At 34.6% G+C, this 17070-nt stretch overlaps 2 protein-coding genes and 1 long non-coding RNA gene across 7 annotated transcripts; 2 read left to right on the top strand and 1 right to left on the bottom strand.

The window, feature by feature from the left end:
- The first annotated feature begins 964 nt into the window (after positions 1 to 964).
- On the top strand, positions 965 to 4341 carry LOC111798610 (la protein 1-like). The gene is made up of 10 exons (XM_023681858.1): positions 965 to 1107; positions 1191 to 1269; positions 1451 to 1603; positions 1915 to 2057; positions 2406 to 2554; positions 2792 to 2893; positions 2961 to 3372; positions 3577 to 3724; positions 3839 to 3920; positions 4029 to 4341. Exons 1-10 carry the CDS (start codon positions 1057 to 1059, stop codon positions 4117 to 4119), a joined length of 1410 nt encoding a protein of 469 aa, XP_023537626.1. The 5' UTR covers positions 965 to 1056; the 3' UTR covers positions 4120 to 4341.
- A 1075-nt stretch (positions 4342 to 5416) lies between these two features.
- On the top strand, positions 5417 to 13300 carry LOC111799298 (transcription factor MYB3R-1-like). Of its 5 annotated transcripts, XM_023682803.1 has the most exons (13): positions 5417 to 5668; positions 6141 to 6378; positions 6639 to 6696; positions 6992 to 7049; positions 7603 to 7697; positions 7812 to 7915; positions 8088 to 8216; positions 8424 to 10119; positions 10206 to 10507; positions 10992 to 11106; positions 11190 to 11429; positions 12912 to 13090; positions 13137 to 13300. In XM_023682803.1, the coding sequence occupies exons 2-12, from the start codon at positions 6302 to 6304 to the stop codon at positions 13047 to 13049; spliced, it is 3012 nt and encodes a 1003-aa protein (XP_023538571.1). In that variant the 5' UTR covers positions 5417 to 5668; positions 6141 to 6301; the 3' UTR covers positions 13050 to 13090; positions 13137 to 13300. The 5 variants fall into 5 exon arrangements, with proteins under 5 accessions (XP_023538571.1, XP_023538569.1, XP_023538568.1 ...); XM_023682801.1 differs by having other exon boundaries at positions 5417 to 5603; positions 12912 to 13300; XM_023682800.1 differs by having other exon boundaries at positions 5417 to 5627; positions 12912 to 13300.
- On the bottom strand, positions 12860 to 16858 carry LOC111799299. The gene is made up of 5 exons (XR_002815804.1): positions 16479 to 16858; positions 15523 to 15585; positions 15333 to 15421; positions 14095 to 14270; positions 12860 to 13039 (listed from the first exon to the last, which is right to left on the bottom strand). It is a non-coding gene; the product is annotated as an uncharacterized LOC111799299 (long non-coding RNA).
- Positions 16859 to 17070: the final 212 nt, after the last annotated feature.

Raw genomic sequence — 17070 nt, 5'->3', positions numbered from 1 at the left:
TACCCTCTTAGAGGCTCGTTATGTATCTCGTGTATGACTCTGATACCATTTGTAATAGTCTAAAACCATCGCGCTTAGAGGCCCGTTATGTATCTCGTGTAAGACTCTAATACCATTTGTAATAGTCTAAAACCATCGCTAGTATATATTGTTCGCTTTGACTCATTACATGTAACGCCCCAGATCCACAGCTAGCAGATATTGTCCTGTCGATTTTTTCAAACAATGTAAGATCTCATAATCCACCCTCTTAGAGGCCCGTTATGTATCTCGTGTATGACTCTGATACCATTTGTAATAGTTTAAAACCATCACTAGTAGATATTGTTCGATTTGACTCGTTACATATAACCCAGATCCACGACTAGTAGATATTGTTTGCTAGGGAAAGGTTTTAAAATGGGTTTGGTAGGGGAACGGTTTACACATCCTTATAAATTGTGATTTGTTCCCTCCCAACCAATGTGGGACATCACATTACGTATTACCATCAGTTTCACGATTTTAAAACACGTCTATTAAGAGGAGGTTTTCACACCCTTATAAAGAATACTTCGTTACTCTCTCCCGCCGATGTGAGATCTCCTTTGGTGACAATTAAAAGATTCAGTTAATAGGACCTATTAAACTTACAACGACCCATGTGATTTTATTTTATTTTATTTTTTGAAATATTTTAAAATTTAGAGAGATATTTTGAATAATTTATTGATTTTTTATAAGATAAAAGATTTATTTATTTATTTTTATAATCAAATAAAAAAAATGTAATTTGAATGGAAAAAACGGGTGAGTTGGCCAAAGCCACTCTGCAAGTGCAATACCCGTTTTCAATCATGGCCGATTCTACGGCACGATGTTATACAAACGTGGGCCGGATCGTGGAAAATAAACCGAACCCGGTTTATATTAGGCGCTTTAAAATCTATATTAATAGCTTTAAATACGAGCCTTACAAATTCAGTCCTCGTACTCGAAATCGAAACCCTACTCTCTGGTCTGCTGCTTCTCTCTTCCCGCCCGCGTTTTTTCTCCGTCTCAGAGCTCATTCCGATCATGGAGAATTCTTCTCTCGATCAAGAGACCGCCAAGAAAGTGCTTCGTCAGGTTAAACGCGTTCAAAATCTCTCTTCATAAAGTTCTAGTCGATTTCTTTCAAAATGTTCATCTGTTTGATGTTTCTTCTTCAGGTCGAGTTCTATTTCAGCGACAGTAATCTTCCTAGAGATGGTTTTCTTAAGAAAACTATTGGCGCAAGCCCCGATGGAAGTATCCTTTACCTTGTGCCATTACGTGTTTATGCGTTTTTTCTTCTTTGGTCCGTTTAGTTTGCTTTCATGTTGAATGGCAATGGTCTGTTTCAGCATTCGTTTTGATTTTAATTTGGATAGTGTTCTTCGTTTGTGCTACCTTCGAAGGTCTTTTGTTGATCTTAACTGGAAAATTACAGTGGTGGATTTGTCTTTAGTTTGTTCGTTTTCTCGGATGAAAGGCCATCTTCATTTGGCTCAGGACGTGAAACCGGACGCGATTCCAGAAGATACTGTAAAAGCTGTTGCTGAAACTTTGAAAAGCTCTTCAACTATCAAAGTTTCTGAAGATGGTTAGGTTTTTTATCTTATAATTGATGAACTCGTCATTTATTTGACTGCTGAGGAATTGTCTATTGCATTACATAATTTAATCAGAGTAGGAGTTCATGCTATAAAAACTGTTAAGGTCTATGTTTGTGAAGTGATAAATAAAAATCTTACGTTTTTATATGGATGATTCAGAATCCTTCCAGAAAATTCATTTGAAAATATCAACTTACTTCATTATTAAGATTAGCTCCTGCTCTGTAATTCGCTGTTGTGGATTGTTCTGAACTTTTCATATTACCATGTGATTGAGTTTGGGCTTTGCATTGTACAGGGAAGAAGATTGGTAGAATTGCTGAACTCTCAAAGCCTGAGGAGATGATAGAGCAATTGGATGATAGAACCATTGCTGCATCGCCGTTTCAATATGATGTCAAGCTCGAAGATGTAGAAGCATTTTTTGGTCAAATCGCGAAGGTAGATTCTTTGTTGTTATCGATTCATTGTTCATGTCAGAATGCCCTTGGGTTTAGATATGTTATGAATACATAAGCTGTTTCCAATTACTTTTTAGTCGCTTTGTCTTTGAACAATTTCATGAAAAGTTGTGAAAATTTAAAATTGTGAAAGTCGAAACTACAATTCCTCCTGCTTTTTGCTGATTTCCTGACTTTAAGCAGATTGTTTTGTTATCTTGTTATTCACAACACATCAAATGCTCAAATCCTGATCTGTCAGTCTTAATTGGGCTCTTTGTCATGGTATCTATTTTTTTTCCCCATCATTTATATTGTTGAACATTAGAACTTTCCCACTGATTTTCAGGTCAACAGTGTGAGGTTGCCCCGCCATGTTTCGGATAAACGTGTATTCTGTGGAACTGCCTTGGTAGAGTTTTCTGCTGAAGAAGATGCAGAAAAAGTTTTGGCGGAAAGCTTGCTTTATGCTGGTGCCAAGTTAGAATTAAAACCAAAGTAAGTCCGTGTTGAAATACGATAATCTCGTACATCATACTCCTCAGTGTGATGCTACAAATCTGTGCCTTTCCTTTAGGCTTTTTTCCTTTCAACCATTGATTCTGTTATTCTTGTTGGTATGTATGTGAAAAAACATATTGATTATCTAAGCTTATTTGAAAATTTTAGGCATTGATTTAATATTCAACTTAGCCTATCATTCAACTGCGTTTGTAAAGATTATTTCCATTTCAGGAGGGATTTTGATGAGGAGAGATCAAAAGAGACGGAGAAGTTTGAAAGTTCACGCTCGAACGCGAGTTCAAACTGGAAGAACAATAATTCCTCGGAATCAAAGTATGTTATGTTAGCCATACAGTTCTCCTGGTTTCATATCACTTGGTCTTACTCATGATTCTTGCAGCTACCCGAAAGGCTTAATTGTCGCCTTTGCACTGAAAAAGATGACAGCCGGAAGTTCTGCTGAGGAAAATGGATCTCATGATGTAACCACTGATAAGACTGAATGCAAAACAGACGAAGGATTAGATTCTTCAAAGAATGACTCTGAGAAAACTGAGCAAACAGGGGGAGAAAACGTGGGTAAAGATGAAGAAATCCAGAAGAGTTCTGATGATAAGATCGAAGAAGCTGATAAGAAAAACGATTCGGGCAATGAAGAAAAACCTGAAGTGGAAGATCAGTCTATGGACGATCCCACCGACGAACGTGAAGAGGCTGAAGAAAAACCCACATTTGCCTCATCTAGAAACGACAAGAACGTTGTTTCACGCGAGGATTTGAAGGCTATTTTTCAGAAGTTCGGAAGTATCAAGGTATCTCATAGATTCTTCTTCATTGAATTGCTGTGTTCATCAGAATGTTTCAAGAATATTTATTGTTCCATTTCGACTTTGAATCATGCTTTTGATGTTCGTATTGCTTTACTGTTTTCAGTTCTTATATGCATGCCAATTCTGACACATCTTCATCTTCATCTTGTTTTACTCTCTTTCTGTTCATTGGTTGGGATGATGAAGTACATTGATTTTAAGATGGGAGAAGAGTCTGGCTATATCAGGTTTGACGAGCCTGAAGCTGCCCAGAAGGCTCGTGCGGCTGCAGTCCTTGCTGATCAAGGGGGATTGGCTGTTAAGAATTTTATAGCCACTTTAGAACCAGTTTCAGGTACCATACAATCTTCCACTGTTCTTTGAGCATTGAGCAAAGTAATGTTGAACGTGCCGAGATCATCTTCCTTGTTCCTTTCCCATGTCCGATCGAGCGTTTTCTTGATCTCAGGTGAGGCTGAGAAGGAGTATTGGAGGGCGCTCCGCAGCAGCCAAGAAAAGCATCATCGTGACTTTAAGGGCAACCGTGGAAGGTTTGTTTTATAAACGACGACAATTAGTGTCTTATTCGAATTGGTTGGTTACTGAAAACTAATGCTGGATTGTCCATGCTTCTCTGCTGCTGCTTGCTATTTCTACAGGGGTGGTAAATTCAACAGAGGTGGAAAGCATGGTCGGTCGAGAGGATACGACAACAACCGAGGTCGCCCGAACAAAGCTCAAAAAGTTTGAGCTGCTGCCTGCCTGGTGTGTCTTATGGGCAGCTCTGCTACAATTTTGGAGGAGGAAAAGCTCTTGGCGATGGATCTGTCTACCTCTACTGGTCTTTTTATTTATCAGCTTCGTGTTTAGCTTAGGTTGTCTGTGTTTTTTATTTTGAATTTTTATTCGATAATATTTGAAAATTGAACATATAAAGCTACTAACTAAATTCAAAATCCCTATTTTGTTGTTCTTTCCCCACTTTACAAGTTTTTTCCTCAAAATAGTGAAAATCTTTGCGTGTTAGAAACGAAATGGAATGGAGTGGCTGTGTACTTTTGTTGTGTAAAATTCGAGTTCAAAATTAAAAAAGGTCTTTAAAATTTGACCTCAAGTTTTGAAAACTAAAAAGGCTTTTGTTTTTATTTTTTTCCAAAAATTCGAATGTTTTAAGTTCTTTTTTTTTTCCCAATAATTCAAATGCTTTAAGTTAAGTTTTTTTTTTTCAATAATTCAAATGCTTAATTAATAATTATGAAAATAAATTAAATGTCAACAGTTCAACATATTTTGAGAGAGAATTATGGCAGGTTTATAATTAAAGAATATTCTCTACGTTGGCCGGCCGGTTTATAATTAAACAATATTCTCTACATTGGAATGAGGTCTTTTGGGAAAGCTCAAAGAAAGTCATGAAAGCTTATGCTCGGGACAATATCGTATCATTGTGGAGAGTCGTGTTCATATAACATGGTATCAAAGTCATGCAACTTACTCGTGTCAATAGATTGGTAAATTCTCAAATGTCGAACAAAGGACTCTAAAAGAGGAGTCGAGCCTCCTCAAAGGCATAGTAGGAGTTGAGTCTCGATTAAGGGGAGATGTACTTTGTTCGATGGGAGGTGTTAAACGATGAAAGTCTCACATCGGCTAATTTAGGGAATGATCATGGTTTATGATGAATGAATACTCTCTCTATTGGAATCAAGCCTTTTAATAAAGCCAAAAGCAAAGCCACGAGAGCTTATACTTAAAGTGGACAATATCATACTATTGTGGAGAGTCGATTATATTAATTGAAAAATAGAATGATTAAAATTATTATTATTTTGTAAACAACAAAAACCATATGATTAGTTCAAATTTCACAAGTTGGGACAAAATTAGAGGAAATATATTTTAAATTTGAAAATGATATATTTATATTTATTTTTAAATGCCCGTTGAAATTGAAATTTTCGAAAAGAACCGGTCGGATTTTAGTTTTGGGTACAATAAATGGGCATTTCTCTCCTAGGCGTTAAATCGACGACGGTCCAGCATTTCAAAAAGCTTTGATTGACTTTAACCATAGGGTTTGAATCTCCCAGTCCGCCCTCTTACGTATTTGAATATGGCTTCTCTCTGATCTCACTCATCTTCTCCTTCTCTCTCTCTCTCTCTCTCTCTCTCTCTCGCTCGCTCTCTCGCCTTTTCGTGTTCTCAGTTCTCTCTTGGATCTGCTCGTGCTCCAGGTATTTACCGATTGCAATGTCCAGGTTTTGAACATCTTCATCTTGTTCATCTGCATTTCGATTTTGTAAGTCAAGTAGGCGAAGAGGTTTCTATAAACGTTCCATTTCTGCCGAGTTTTTAACTTCGATGTGCTAACTGACTTTGAAATCTGTCTAATCGGACCTTTTTTCAATCGGTGATTTGTATCTGCCTACTACTTTTAGTTTTGTTTGATTCGATTATGATTTTGATGATTTCTGGTGTTTCATCTACGAACTTGTTCGGAAGTTGTTTTCTGGAGTGTTTCTTTAGTTTAATCTTAAGTTTAGCTCCGATTCCTATTCGTCGGAGCTTTGACGATTTTGTTCCTTCCGAATTTGCGAGAGAAACTTTATTCGAGTTTAATTAGTAACTTTTTTTTTTAAAAAAGAAAAACTGAAATTCCTGAGATCTACAATTGTAATGGTTGAGACGACGGATTCAGATATGAAGATTTCATACTATCATTAATTTGATCTTTTAGTACCGTTTTATTGACTTCAGTTGCTCCACTTCAGGAATCGCGTCTGACGAGTTCCATCGTATATGTTCCATTTCTGCTGTCCATCGGATTTTCGAATGAAAACTAACTGCTGGCTCTTCTTAGTAAGAGTAGAATGATTTGGAGGAAATATTCTGGAGAGAGTTGTATGCAGCTTTGCCTGCCTGCCGAGGAACTATGGAAAGTGATCCAGCGCTTTGTACTCCTTTAGACGCGCCTGGTGACAGTTGCCAGAATATTCGATCTATACATAGGTAATTTCTATTGGAAAATCATCTTCCTTCTTCTTATTCGACCTATTGTTTATCTGTTTATTCACTCTCTCACTGTCTGTCTTCTAGTTTCATGGTTCCTTGGACATTTAAACAATGTAAACAATGTCAATTGAATCTTCCTCTCCAATTATAATAGTCCGTCGTTTTATCAACACTCCATGTGTTGAAATTTGCTTTGATTGAGGGTTTAGAGCCATATTACTTATCCAAACTTGTGCTTATGATTCAACAACTTCTAGCCGAAGGACAAGTGGCCCTACGAGGCGTTCCACTAAAGGTCAATGGACAGCCGAAGAGGTAATCTACTATTTTCATTTTGATCTTTCCGAGTATTTTCTGTAATTGAGATACAGAAGAACATATATTCATTTAAATTCCTTCAAACTATGTTCTTACTTAAGAAATTTCTTCAATCGTTTTAGGTTTTGTTATTTATCATTCATTCCATCTGTATGAAGAGCTTAACTTTATTCTTCAAGTACATCATAATTATTCACGATTTGTTGTGAATTTTATCTTGTTACCTTTTCCTATTGGTTTTCAAATTTACATCCAAGTCTTATTCGGTATGATAAACTGTTTATTTGATTAGGATGAAATCCTGCGGAAGGCAGTCCAACGTTTCAAAGGCAAGAACTGGAAGAAAATAGGTAATGATGAAAAAATATAATTTTCCTTTTACAATTACTGTTGCAAACACTTGGAACACTGCTCTTCCTTCTTAATCATTTGAACTTTGGGGACTCTCCAATTGGTATATTTGTCAACTTGTTTAGGTTCTTCAGCGAAGTGTACCTTAACCTAATATGAACATATAATTACTCTGGATTCACGATAAATAAAGTATTCATTACTTGTAAGAAAATCTGGTCATTGCAAACTATTAGCAGGAAGGAGGACGCTATAAAATATTTGTTACAGTATTTTAGTTTTGCATAGAACGGATTACTATTTTCATATCATTAAATCTTACTTAATGATATTGTGGTGGAGCTTTAGCTAGTCTCAGCCAATTCAAGTGTCGTCTGTTGCATGAAATTGTTAGGATGTTTCAATGTTGATGATAACTGATATTCATCGAAACCATGCTTGCGATTGTTTGCATTGACACTTGCTTTCTTTGCCAGTCTACGACTACTTATTGATCCTCACAGTTTGTTGTCCTATAAGCCAGATGTCTAATTTCAAATTTGGTTCATGTAGCGGAATGCTTCAAGGATCGAACTGATGTACAATGTCTACATAGGTGGCAGAAGGTTTTGAATCCAGAACTTGTCAAAGGCCCATGGTCTAAAGAGGTTGTCTGTCGATGGCAGTAATTCGTTCTTGTATCGGTTATCTCTTATAAACATTTCTGTTGATGCACACTTTTCTTATTTGAACTGATGAATTGTTTTGGAATCTGTCTATAGGAAGATGAAATTATTGTTGAACTAGTGCAAAAGTATGGACCTAAGAAGTGGTCCACCATAGCACAACACTTACCTGGACGTATTGGCAAGCAATGTAGGGAAAGGTATAATTAGAATTTCTCTTATGTGGAATGTTTCACTGCTAAACTCTAAAGGTCTAGGTTTTCAAATATAATAATTTGTCGAGTTTGGTGGCCATTTATTGCTCGACTTTGTCCATGCGTTTTGTTTTGGTGAAATTATTTCACATAAACTTAAAACTTTTGAATTAATCAGGTGGCACAATCACCTAAATCCTGCCATAAACAAGGAGGCATGGACACAGGAAGAGGAGATAGCACTTATTCGTGCTCATCAAATATATGGAAATAGATGGGCAGAGCTGACAAAGTTCTTGCCTGGCAGGTAAGCAAACAGATGCTTAGATTTTCAGTATATTTATTTCAAAAAGAGCACTCCTGTGTTATGAATTAGTACTCTCATGTTGCTTGTAATCCCCTATGTTGTTCTTCACGTTCATAGATTTAGTGGCTTGCTTCAGTGCACTCTGCCTTACAGAGCTTCAATATTGCTAAGATACTCACCAGATTGATGTATATTTGATATCAACAGGACAGACAATGCCATAAAGAACCACTGGAACAGTTCTGTGAAAAAGAAATTGGATTCTTACTTGGCATCTGGTTTACTCGAACAGTACCAACCCCTGCATCGTGCATTGCAATCGAGCCTACCCAAGAATTCATCTTCAAGGGTGCAGAGCAGTATAGATGATAGCAGTCTCAGAGGGACAGAAACAGAGGACATATCTGAAGTCAGTCAAACTTCAGCTATTGTTGCTTGCTCCACTACTGTTCCACGCACAGAAGAGGAATGCCAGTTGGGTGAAGCTACTTTTTTAAAAGAGGAACCAATCTCAACACCACAATGTCCGGAGCAATATAATTCTTCTTTGGATAACATCACTTTTTCGATTCCTGAAATGTTCGGTGAATTGGATTGCTATGCGAAACCTCCTGACCAAAATTTCTCACAGGATTGCAGAACTTCTCCAACTGGGGATAACCGATATAATTTGTACGAGTTACCAAATATTTCTTCTCTGGAATTAGGTCGGGAGTTGTCACAGTCTCAAGCAATTGGATCTCAGGAAGTAGAGAATGTTCAACATCAAACTTCTGCAGGATTGAATGCCTCTACTGACGAGAATATGGCTAGGGGTTCAGATAGATCACAACAAATGCTGATATCCGATTATGAATGTTGCAGGGTTCTTTTTTCAGATGGAATAAACAATGAATCTTTTCCTTCTGAAAATACATCGGATGCCTCAAATATGGTTGAACTGAGTGGATATGCACATCCTTTGCACTGTCAATCATTAAGCATAGAAATGCAAGAAAGTCGGAGAAACTTATCGATGCAATCGTATCATCATTCAAGAACTGATGTTCTGGATAACTCAAGTTCTCAACCTTTTCTAGCTCCTCGTTTGGTTTCTGCTAATGATGATACTTATGTATATACTAGTGAAGCCAGTCATTTATTTGCAACCCTTGAACGAGAGCTTGTAGCTAATGAACATGATGGCTTTATCTACACCAATGAATCCGCGGAATCTCCCCCCGAGGACGGTACAAAGGACGCAGACCTCCAAAAGCAGCAGGGTTCAAATGATCCATCAAAGCTGGTTCCTGTAAATACTTTCAGTTCAGAACCCAAAACTGCACAAAGTTTTCCTTCTTTTAGTGAAAGAGAGAATACACAATCAGATCAACAGGACGTTGGAGCTCTTTGTTACGAGCCTCCTCGGTTTCCAAGCTTGGATGTTCCATTCCTCAGCTGTGATCTTGTTGCACCATCCACCAGTGATATGCAGCAAGAATATAGTCCACTTGGTATCCGTCAACTTATGATGTCCTCTATGAACTGTCTTACTCCATTTAGGTTATGGAACTCGCCTTCCCGTGATGATAGTCCTGATGCTGTGCTGAAAAGTGCTGCTAAAACTTTCACTAATACACCATCAATTTTGAAGAAACGCCATAGGGAATTCTTTTCTCCTCTTTCAGAGAAACAACGTGACAAGAAGCAAGAGATTGATATTGGCATTAGTAGAACATCACACCCGACAAGCAATTCTAGAGACTCTGAAGATAAGGAAAATATTATTCCTGTAGAAGAAGGGAGGCAAGAGAAGCAAAGCGATGGTAGTAATATTTCGCTTAGCTGCAGTTTCCAGGAGAACAAAAGGCAAGAACTGGATAATGCTGTGAAAACCGAGGGCGTCGACACTGTTGGCCAAACAGTGAGTTCTTTCTTTATATTCTTTTGTTTTCGATCGGACTCGTAAAATAATCATGAGAGTCACCTTCATATTTTTTCCATACACAGGTCCAACCGCCTTCACGCATCCTTGTTGAATGTGACATGAATGACTCGCTCTTGTATTCTACGGATCATGATGGTGTTAGAGCAGATACTAACAGGGGTTCAAGTGAAGAAATTTCTGAAAGTCAGTGTAGAACCTCAACAGCTTTACAAGATCTGGACTTCCCTTCAAAATTATCCGACGATCAGTGCACACGTGCAAACTGTTCTATTGCCAATGAAACGAGTCATGGAAGCCATCCTCCAACAGCTTCCCCTGAAATTATTGGTGATGATGCCTCAAAGGAGCCCTCCATTGAAACCTTGTAAGATTTACTTTTCCAGCCCCTCAGTTTATATTAGTTTATAGTTAGGGAAGAATCCTTACACACAACACAGTTTTCAACTCTGATTTTCACAACAGTTTTGAAAAATAATTGCCGGATTTGGTAGTTATTTTGTTTTTGATTTTCTGTTTTTAAAAACTAACCTTATAAAACCATATTGCACATGTAGTTTTCTTGCTTTATCACCAAGTTTTTGTTATGTACTTTTTTACAAATGTTTTCAAAATGCAAGCTTAAGTTACAAAAAAAGTTGATTTGTTTTTTGAATTTGGCCGAGAATTCAAATGTTTCGTAAAGATGAAAACAACAAAAATCGAGTTTAGAATAAACAAAATGGTTATCAAACGAAACTTGAAATCTTTTTATCTAGGGTGTTTGAAGTTGGGATTTCACCGTACCGTTCATTCCCTTCGAGTTGTGTATAATTCCACACACCCTCTCATTTGACGACATTTGTTTCTAGATTCGGTGGAACTCCATTCAAGAGAAGCATCGAATCTCCTTCAGCATGGAAGTCGCCATGGTTCATAAACTCTTTTCTATTTGGTTCAAGAATGGACAGTGATGTAGCAATGGAGGTATCTCATTATTTTGTCTATAATACTTATTTTGATTCGTTTTTTAGGGTCTTCTGTTCTCATGATTTTGAGCTTGTTTGCAGGAAGTTGGATTCTTTATGAGCCCAGGGGATAGAAGCTACGATGCAATTGGGCTGATGAAACAGGTAGGTGAGCACACTGCCGCTGCTTGTGCGAATGCTCAGGAGGTTCTGGGAGATGAAACGCCACAATCCTTATTGAAAGGAGAACGAAGGAAATATGAGAACCGGATCAAGGACAAGAGTCCACCAACCAACTCTAGACAAGGGGTCGCTCATTCCACTTTGGCTCCGGATATTTTGGTACGCTCTCTCTCTGTCTCTGTCTCTCTCTCTCTCTCTCTCTCCCCTTAATTTTCATGGACGGAAGTAGAAAAATAGAATATAAAATATAGGTTAATTTTGGGTTTTTTTTTTTTTTTTTTTTTTAAAATAATAAAATATTTTGAAACTTTTCAAATAAAATGTTTTAAAAGTTTTCAACTTAGTGTGGGCTGCTGGAAAATGTTAAATCATTGGTTTGATTGATGATAATTGGTGGAAATTTAGTGGAAGGAAGGGCTAAATTTTTAAAAAATTGGTAGAGATTTCAAGTTTATTTTTTTGGGTTAGCTTTTTTTCTTTTTTCTTTTTTCTTTTTTCTTTTCTAATGTTCACCAATTTTTTAGTAGTAATCGTAAAGTAAATTTATCATTGATCATTTTTAATTTTCGATAATAGTATAAACATTTTTTGAAAAAGATGAAAACTTTTAACGTATAAAATGAAAACTTTATATAGATATAATTGAAACATTTTAACTTTTTGAAAAAGAAATATCTAAGCACTAGGAACTAAAATACCATGGATTATGTTGTTTTTGTAACTTAGTATAAAAGCCATGACATTTTAAATTTCTTTTTATTTTCTTTGGATATTATTTAAAGATTTCTGATTTCAACTACTCGATTAATATTTAAAATTTTATTTTCGATATTATGTTGTTATTGAGATAGAAATAGTACGAAAAGTTTTTTAAAAAAGTAATATTTAAAATATTTCAACTACTTGATTTTAATTACTGGGATTAGGATTTTTTTAAATGTCTAAGAAGCTATTATAAAACAAAGTTTCATTTTTAAGCTTAATTTTTAAACACAAAAAAATAAATACAAAATGATTTGTACTTGCAACTAAAAATTATTCTTACAAATTGATTAAAAGTATGCTTGATCAGCTATTTTAAAAATTTGTTCTCTTTGTTCAACGAGTGATAAGAAAAAATATATTAAATTATTTTTCTATAAATTACAAATCCAATATTAATTTCATTTATATGAATGTAACTCACGTCGTTAAAAATCTTTAATATATTTTTAAAAAAACTTTTCGTGTAGGATAAACTGCCAACTAACTTATTTCTATTTCTATCTCATGTTTTTTTTTTGTTTCTTTTTGTTTTTAAAAATCGTACTTATCTTTCATTTGAATTATTAACTAAAGTTTGAAAATCTATTAAAAAAGTATTGCTTTTTTTCGTTTTCAAAATTTAACTTTTCTTTTTTTAAAAATGGTAAAAAATAGATAACAAAACAACAAAAGAAATTCATAGTTCTCATTTTTCTTTAAATATAGAATTCGAATTTTAGTCATTCTTTAGTTTTTAAAGAATATTGGAAAATTGATTATAAATATAATTTTAAAAAACAAAATAGTTATCTTGAATAAAAAACAGAAGTATTTCTACCTAAAAAAACGTAAATTCACTTTTTTTTTTTTATATTTTCGTTTATTTATTTTTTGTAGAAAGAGCGACGGATACTTGACTTCAGCGAATGTGGGACACCTGGCAAGGGAACTGAGAACGGAAAATCGTCTAGTGCAAGTGCAACTGCGAGAAGCTTCTCAAGTCCCTCTTCTTACCTGTTGAAAGGCTGCAGATAGTGTATTTCAAAGTGTTTAAAAAGTTGGAAATCAGCCTCCTTAATCTCAGGTTAATTATATTTCGTAAAATGTATGTTTATGATTTGTTCAATATATCCTTTTTAAATTATTCCTTTTCGGGAAAAGGAAAAGAAAAACATATGGGGAGGGGCATTACGCTTGTCGTACCTAATGTATTCTATTCTTTATTCAATAGATAAAAGAGATGTGTTCACTAATTATCAGCAAATGAGTAAAAAATTTTACCCTCCTAAAGCAATGGAGAAGGTTTCATTTTTAGGCTGTAACATGAATTTCAAATTAGAAGGATCTAAACGAAATCATTACTCAACTCTCAAAAAAAAAAAAAATGATCTTTCAATTTTAGCCTCTACTAATGTATCCATTTGCACAATTTGAAATCAATTAAACTCTTAAACTTTCGTAAGCGAAATCAGTTTAGACTACTTATTTCAATTAATTAAGGATTTTGAAATAGATAATTTATATTTTTGAAGAAGTTTTATACCCCTAAAAATTAAAAATTGAGAGCCTAAATTGTATTGATAAAATATAAGTTTAAATACATATAAACTAACATTTTCTAAACAAAATTTAATAAATAGTTTAAATTGACACACCAATCAAAATTTAGAGTTAAATTAATATAATTACTCGTTTAGAGTTGAGTTTTATGGATACCACCTTAATGTTTAGGTATAAATTGATACGAAAAAAAAAAAACCTAACAATCTATTCCTCGGACAAAAAAGTTACCAAAATTATCTCTTTCTTCTTCAAAGCACTCAATTATAACATAAACTAATTGATATGTTGCGACTCATTTCGGTTTGAAACTATGGAAATAAATTTTAAACTCTACTAAAAAAATCTTGCTTCCAAAAGATGTTATTCTTTTCAGAGTAACTAATGTTGTATTTTGGTTGCGCATCGTTGGTTCTTAATATATTTTAATGATCATGCTTTAATTCGTTAGTTCTTAATATATTTTAATGATCATGCTTTAATTTAAAAATGTGATTTAAGCCGGAGTTTAGTCTCTTACCTTGTATGGCGACTGTAGCGACAATTACTGCAATAACTCTGTTTCAGCTTCATTGACAATTACTGCAATAACTCTGTTTCAGCTTCATTACTTCCAGCATCAGATTCCTTCCCTTATTGGTGCTCATGTGAAGTCAGCTTCTTCTTCCTCCATAAATAGCAGTCATTGGGTGCTCTCTGATCAAGTTAAACCAATAAGCCAAGTTTTAGAGTTAGTGCTTAAAGAGGTCACTAGACTATCACTTTTTCATTCAAGGAGTCCTAAAAATTTCAAACAGGTTCATGATCTATTCAATATTTCTTAAAATTTATAGATACATTTTAAATAAGATAAATTTATTTTTCATAAAACATATACTCTTAATCAATAAATTATTCATTTGAATCTTGTTAGAAAAAAAAAAAAATTGACGGCATAAATAATTACTTTATACTCCACTTACGAACAAGCCATATTTTTATATGTAACAATTTGATACAAAATCGATGAATTTAATAAATTGTAAGACTTCGTAATTTTCTAAAATCAAAGGTGAGTCTTCCTATTTTGTCATACTTCTGATCGGAATTATACATCATAACACATATGGATGCATTTAATTTTCAAATCAACTTCATCACTGACTAATAAAGATGACATTTTACTCAATCTTATATACACATGCTTTAGCTTTGAACAATTCATAACTTTACTTTTCATGTAGTACTCTTGATAATATGCTTGGAACAAAACACTCGAATAGAATACTAGAAGTTCATAATTATAGGCTTATGGCAATTTCTTTTATAAATATTCTAAATGATTTTTCTTTTTGGGAGCTATTTTTACTCGGAAAATAACTTTTTTTTTCTTTCTACCTATACTTATCTTATTTCATGACTTCCTAAAATTCAATGTTAATAGTATTTTTTTTTTTAATAAACATTAATAGGCCTCTTTATTGTGTTTATGGTTCAAATACAATCCAGATCATCAACTTATGGATAAAAGGAAAATAATATAAAATGTTGAAGTAAACAGTAAAATTACTAAATTAGGAAGTGTAAGAATCTAGAAATTTATATTAATGTTAGTATTTCCTTTTCAACTTCTTTTTCTTTTTTACCATGATATTTGTTGTTTTTTTATTTAGCAAAAAAAGTATAATAAAGTTTATTTAATATTTGAGGTTTAAAGAAATAAATTGTTCGGATACTAACAATAAACAAATAATGTAAAAAGGAAAGTTCATTACGTACCGGTTATTTCCTCATCGACCGCCATGATGGAGTACAACTTTCAGTTCGTGAGTGCTTGATGCTGCTGCGGCATTTTTTTAAGAGAGTGGCTGGTCCAGCATTATTATAACATTTGTTATGGAAACAAATTTGTTGAAAATAGACTTACAATATAGAAACATAACTAAACCATCTAGTTTATAAAGCTTACCTTCTTGCAAGAGGTAACAGAATACATCCAAAATTGAGGTCATTTGGATACACCTAATGAGATCTGTCATATAAGATGGTCACTGGTTAAAATAAGAGCCTATCAGCTGGACTACAAACAACGAATTAGTTGAGAGAAAATCATATAAAATTATAGAAATGTGAATTGGATAGAAAATCAAACGAGCTGTAGAAATATAAAATAATTCAAACATCTCATGAGTACTCTTTGATACCTGCATGTGGCAATTTCCTAAATATTAATGCTATCGACACTGATCAATCTTTATCAGTAGTTCAGAACAAAAGATGATGGAATTTAGAAATACTGACATTTCGCATGCTCTTCTATATCAGATTATCGAGCCTGTGAAAGATTGAAGATAGACACTGACAAATGCTATCGACACTGACCAATCTCTATTAGAAATTCAGAACAAAAGATGATGGAACTTAGAAATACTGACATTTTGCATGCTCTCCTATATCAGATTATCGAAGCTGTGAAAGATTGAAGATAGAGTATCGAGAGCATCCACCTAAAATATACAGTGAAAAACATTTCGGTTTTTCTGCCTATTATTGTTGTTTTCCCGCGAGGTAAACTTTAGGATCCGCTTGAACCGGCGGAGAGAACAGCGAAATCAATCCGATAAGAATCACGCTCTAAAAAATTTAGTAAAATATTAAAAGAAGATAATCGCAACCTTCTTTCATCAGTTTTAAGCAACAAGAGATCCACATCATTCATGTTTTTCGGTTTACACTAACTTGAAGCCGTAAATCGAAAACAGAGCAATAATCAACAGGAAAAACAAAAACGCTAAGGATGCAGATTCAGGTAACAAGAAGAATAAAAAGAAAAACAAGGAATCAAAACTCCTTTTCCAGAAGTTTCTTCACAATCGAGCACAGTAAACATAATTTCGTAACTAGAGACGGCGAAATAATGTATACCTGCATCACGAAGATGAAAACTCGCACGGATAACGTACGAACAAGGAAAACGGAGTTCGATGCTGCAAAACGTCAGAAATTTGCATCGAGAGAAGTAGAGAAAAACGTCTTGTGAAAACATCCATTGCAGATCCGCCGGTTTCCTCCAATGCGTTCTGAATACTCTCCATTCTTCGATAACCAAGACGCAGACTGCTTGAAAACTCGCACGGATAACGTACGAACAAGGAAAACGGAGTTCGATGCTGCAAAAACTCCAGAAATTTGCATCGAGATGAGAGAAAAATGTCTTATGAAAACATCCATTGCAGATCCGCCGGTTTCCTCCTATGCGTTCTGAATACTCTCTCCATTCTTCGATAACCAAGACGCAGACTGCTTGAAAACGTTGGGTTTATCTAAGCTTAGAACACAACACGCCTTTTATACTTCCCTTTTTCTTCTGTGTGTTATTTTATTTTTTAATTATTATTATTATTTTTTTTTTTACGCGCTTTCGCTTTCTTTTGGCGCCCTTTTCAACGTTGAAAAATATATTCACGGCCTATCCTCTCATTTTTCGTGCGAAAAAAAAAAAGATTATTATAAACAA

The sequence above is a fragment of the Cucurbita pepo genome, chromosome LG07 (assembly GCF_002806865.2).
Source record: "Cucurbita pepo subsp. pepo cultivar mu-cu-16 chromosome LG07, ASM280686v2, whole genome shotgun sequence".
Taxonomy (NCBI): Eukaryota; Viridiplantae; Streptophyta; class Magnoliopsida; order Cucurbitales; family Cucurbitaceae; genus Cucurbita; species Cucurbita pepo.
Note: the sequence above shows the minus strand (reverse complement) of the source record. Positions and strands in the feature narration are given on the sequence as shown.

Bases quoted from the DNA above. Each gene is read 5' to 3' on its own strand.
- LOC111798610 (XM_023681858.1), top strand. From the start codon at position 1,057: ATGGAGAATTCTTCTCTCGATCAAGAGACCGCCAAGAAAGTGCTTCGT. The intron at 1,108-1,190 runs GTTAAACGCGTT...TTTCTTCTTCAG, and splicing joins CCAAGAAAGTGCTTCGTCAG to GTCGAGTTCTATTTCAGCGA. The intron at 3,921-4,028 runs GTTTGTTTTATA...CTATTTCTACAG, and splicing joins TTTAAGGGCAACCGTGGAAG to GGGTGGTAAATTCAACAGAG.
- LOC111799298 (XM_023682801.1), top strand. From the start codon at position 6,302: ATGGAAAGTGATCCAGCGCTTTGTACTCCTTTAGACGCGCCTGGTGAC. The intron at 7,050-7,602 runs GTAATGATGAAA...TGGTTCATGTAG, and splicing joins CAAGAACTGGAAGAAAATAG to CGGAATGCTTCAAGGATCGA. The intron at 8,217-8,423 runs GTAAGCAAACAG...TGATATCAACAG, and splicing joins ACAAAGTTCTTGCCTGGCAG to GACAGACAATGCCATAAAGA.